At 36.1% G+C, this 3,908-nt stretch overlaps 1 protein-coding gene across 1 annotated transcript; it reads left to right on the forward strand.

The window, feature by feature from the left end:
• On the forward strand, positions 1-2,243 carry supt4h1 (SPT4 homolog, DSIF elongation factor subunit). The gene is made up of 5 exons (XM_084075286.1): positions 1-169; positions 765-871; positions 953-1,008; positions 1,800-1,853; positions 1,991-2,243. Exons 1-5 carry the CDS (start codon positions 101-103, stop codon positions 2,056-2,058), a joined length of 354 nt encoding a protein of 117 aa, XP_083931412.1. The 5' UTR covers positions 1-100; the 3' UTR covers positions 2,059-2,243.
• Positions 2,244-3,908: the final 1,665 nt, after the last annotated feature.

A 3,908-nucleotide genomic window follows, 5' to 3' on the forward strand; every position in this document is an offset into this window, starting at 1 on the left:
AAAAATACACGAGCATAATATCTGGCTGTATGCATAATATAATATAGTAGATTTCATACGCAAGGGTCGTCAAACGGAATAACCATTAGAAACGCACACCATGGCGCTGGAAACCGTTCCTAAAGACCTTCGCCATCTGCGGGCTTGTCTTCTGTGCTCTCTTGTGAAGGTAAACTGCAGCAAAGTAACGTGGCGACCATAGACAGCTCACATTATTACATGCCTACTGTTTATTGTTCTGTCTACGTCGTCTGGCGCGTACATGTTTTGAATGTACAGATGAATCTTTCGTTTTTCATTGTGCTAAAAAGTTAGTAAATCAACTAGAAATACATACAACGGCCAGGCAGCTGCTTGAAAACTGTATGAAGATGTGTCATAGAGTTAAGAATAAGGGATGATGGGTCGATTTCTTTCTTCCAAGAAAAGACTAATTATTTAACCGTTCGTCCAGTATATTTAAATATCTATATATTAAGTATCATTACCATCTATAACATTAATGTTGCCCTATGATCACTAGCATTTTACATCAAACAGCATTACAACACCACAAATATGTTAGTGTTCCCATGATATAGAACGCATTAGGCCCTGAAGTGTTGTAGCTTAATTCCTTGCAGATATTTCTATTTTTTAAGCAGAACCCCATTTAAGATTTGACTATCCTGTTTGATAAATTCTACAATGAACCTGCAGGAATCATAGTAGTTTGGATTTTAATTCTTTCATGAACAGTCTTGTGTTATATCTTCATTCATCAGACCATTGATCAGTTCGAATATGATGGCTGTGACAACTGTGAGTCCTATCTTCAGATGAAGGGGAACCGGGAGATGGTATATGAATGCACAAGTTCCTCATTTGATGGGTAAGGACCGTATGTTTGTCTTCTCAGTGTATTGATTCATTATGGCTTTCTATTGTCAACCAATATATATTGTGTATTCAGAGTAATTTCCCAGATGAGCCCTGAAGACAGCTGGGTGGCTAAATGGCAGAGAATCGGTGAGTATTTTTTGCACAATGCCTCAATCACAACAAATTACTAGAAGGAGTCTGTGATACTTTTCCTTGATTATATTGATAATTGAGTAATTACTCTGCTCAAATTTCTTGCACTGTCTAAAATGGACTATCTACAATGTTACTGTTCTGCAACCTTCCATTGACAAAAGTAAATGGATAAACACCAATATGCTCATTGAGATGAGATGAGATATATTCTATTATTCCCCGAAGGGAAATTGAGGCGTTACAGCAGCATGTGATACAATAAATCTATAAGACAAACAAAACATACTTCAGACACACATTAGACATACACAAGAACAGGGCCAACACAGAACCATATGCATTTAGGGAAAAAGTTCTCATGCATTATGCAGTCTGATGGCAGTTGGCATAAAAGAAAGTCTGTACCGCTCTGTTTTCATCAGCGCATCTCAGAATCGCAGACCATTCTTAAGCCTGTATGTCACACAATTTGTTACCTTAATATATAACTAAATAATATATTTTTATACTGTAGTGATTTACTTTCTTGGACTATTTTTGCTGGCCGATCAGCAGCGACTACATCATCAGTGGTGTCAAACTCATTTCAGGTCACAGACCTACCTGAATGGGCAAAAAGCTTTGGGCATATGCATTCCTAACAAATTAAATAAAGAGTTGTGGATAAAGTCTTCAAAGTACTTTGATTGCTATCAATGACATGTTAGAGACTTTGTTTTGAAGTAAAATATCTACTTTACTGTCAGCATTGCTCATTCTGTGTCCCTGTCATTATACTGCAGGCAATTTTAAGCCAGGTGTTTATGCTGTGACAGTTACTGGACGGTTACCTCCAGGTAGGCTATATCCAGTTGTAATACAATAACATGTTACCACACATGTACAGGAAACATAAGTCTGTTTTTCTTTTAGTAATTTGCCATTCACTGTAAACTGTGTTCTACCATATTTCATGTTAATTTACTTTTTCCAGGTGTGGTGAGAGAGCTGAAAAGCAGAGGAGTAATCTACAAATCCAGAGATACAGCAGTGAAGTCCTAAGCTTGGTGTTTCCCAGCTTACGTTATTCGATTGGTTGCATCAACACATGCTGCAGTACCAATTCCATCTGTAAATATATTTTTTGCCAAAAGCAGTCCGCTCCCTTTTTGAAAAGTTAATGTCTTATAGAAATGTCAAAGCTGCATATAATTAAAACAATTTGTGGTTAATAAAGATGTTTTAATAAAAAATGTGTCTTGAAACTTAAGTTTGTGAAAGGAGCAATTCACAAAAAGAGAAAGGTAAAAAACTGTTTCGTCAGAGTTGTCAATCGATATCCACAGAAATATTCATGTCTTGCATGAACTTATTTGTTAAAGGGGCGAGGGTGTACTGTATGTGTGCCAAATTTGTGGTGAAATGTTCACTTTTTCATAAAAGCATGAAACTTGCTATACTAGTAGTTTGGGGCCCTGGACATTTTCAGAAATGGAGCCATGGGAACAGAGGAAATGACCCCCTGTTGATACTGTGATTTCCTTCTCTCAATGTCACTGACTTCACAATTAACTGCTAACCTAGAAAGTTTATGATCTTGTATATGGTATCACCTATTCTGTGTTATCATTTTTGGTTCAGGAGATATGATGCAAAATACATAATATGGTCACCATGTTTTTGTGATGGTTCCATTTTTTAAATGCTCAGGCCCCCAAACTGTACAAGTAGCCTATACCAAGTTTTATGAAAAAGTGAACATTATTTGCACATATTACCAGGACTATGATGGAGATAATTAGACAAAGAAAGTAAAGTACAAATAATGTATGATACAAAACATAAGCTAAAGAAATAGACATTGTAATGTGTGTGATTGGGCACCCAGGTTGCTCAACTGGTAGGTAGATGTATCACTTAAATAAGGTTGTAGTTGCCACGGCAATAATAACAGCCTGCAACTGGTCAAACAATAAACTGGTCAAAGTTGTCTGGTTGAATCTGAAGTCATATTTGTTAATATGGACAGTAAACATTTCAAAAAGGTAGAAAACACATGGCACCTGTATGGTACGTGCTTGCCAACAGGGCTCAAATCAAAGTAGCCTACAGTAAAGAGTTGTTGCACACTTAAAGATCTCATGCACTATTTTATTTATCTACTGCCTTCATCAGGGTTCATCATCTGTTCAACTCTTTTTTTTTTCTTTTCCTGTTGTATGTAAATATCAACAGTAAGTTCATATTCATTGTTACTGTAATAGAAATTCTGTCTAGTATCTCAAGTTATTCATAATTTAGCGTGTATCTGATGAAATGAGAATGAAGAAATTCTGTTTAGCTGATCAATATTCTTCCTTCAGCTGAGAGTTAACAGGGTTCTGCATATATGGGCCATAAGATGGCGCTGAGTTACTACATTGATACAGTATACAGTAAATAATGATTACTATACCAGTAATAATTACAAAGCCATAAGGGGGCACTATAAGCCTCACCCAAGTCACAGTTGCCATTAAATGTTTATAGTATCTTCATTGTTCTCTTCACTGTCTCCTATACAATTTGAATATAATGTAGTGCAGCCATTACTATATTGTGACTCCCACAAAGAGAAATAACATTCTGGGTTTCGGTTATCAAGCATTGTTCACGTTTGTTGTTCATACTATTGGAGAACTCGATCTTGCAGATTTTAGTTAACGATGCATCATTGTTGATTATTGCCAGTGGGTCCAGGTATTTACATTAGTATATTTAATGTCATACTCAAAGGTCATGTGAAAATGTATCCAGTTTCAGGATCCTACCCTTGCCTAAATCAAATAATAAATACGTCAATGTTTCATTGCACAGGAATGGATGCTTTGTTGCAAACAAATAGTAGGTCAAACATACATACAGTATAAGAT

This window comes from Gymnoscopelus microlampas (assembly GCF_963454915.1).
Source record: "Gymnoscopelus microlampas genome assembly, chromosome: 12".
Lineage (NCBI taxonomy): Eukaryota > Metazoa > Chordata > Actinopteri > Myctophiformes > Myctophidae > Gymnoscopelus > Gymnoscopelus microlampas.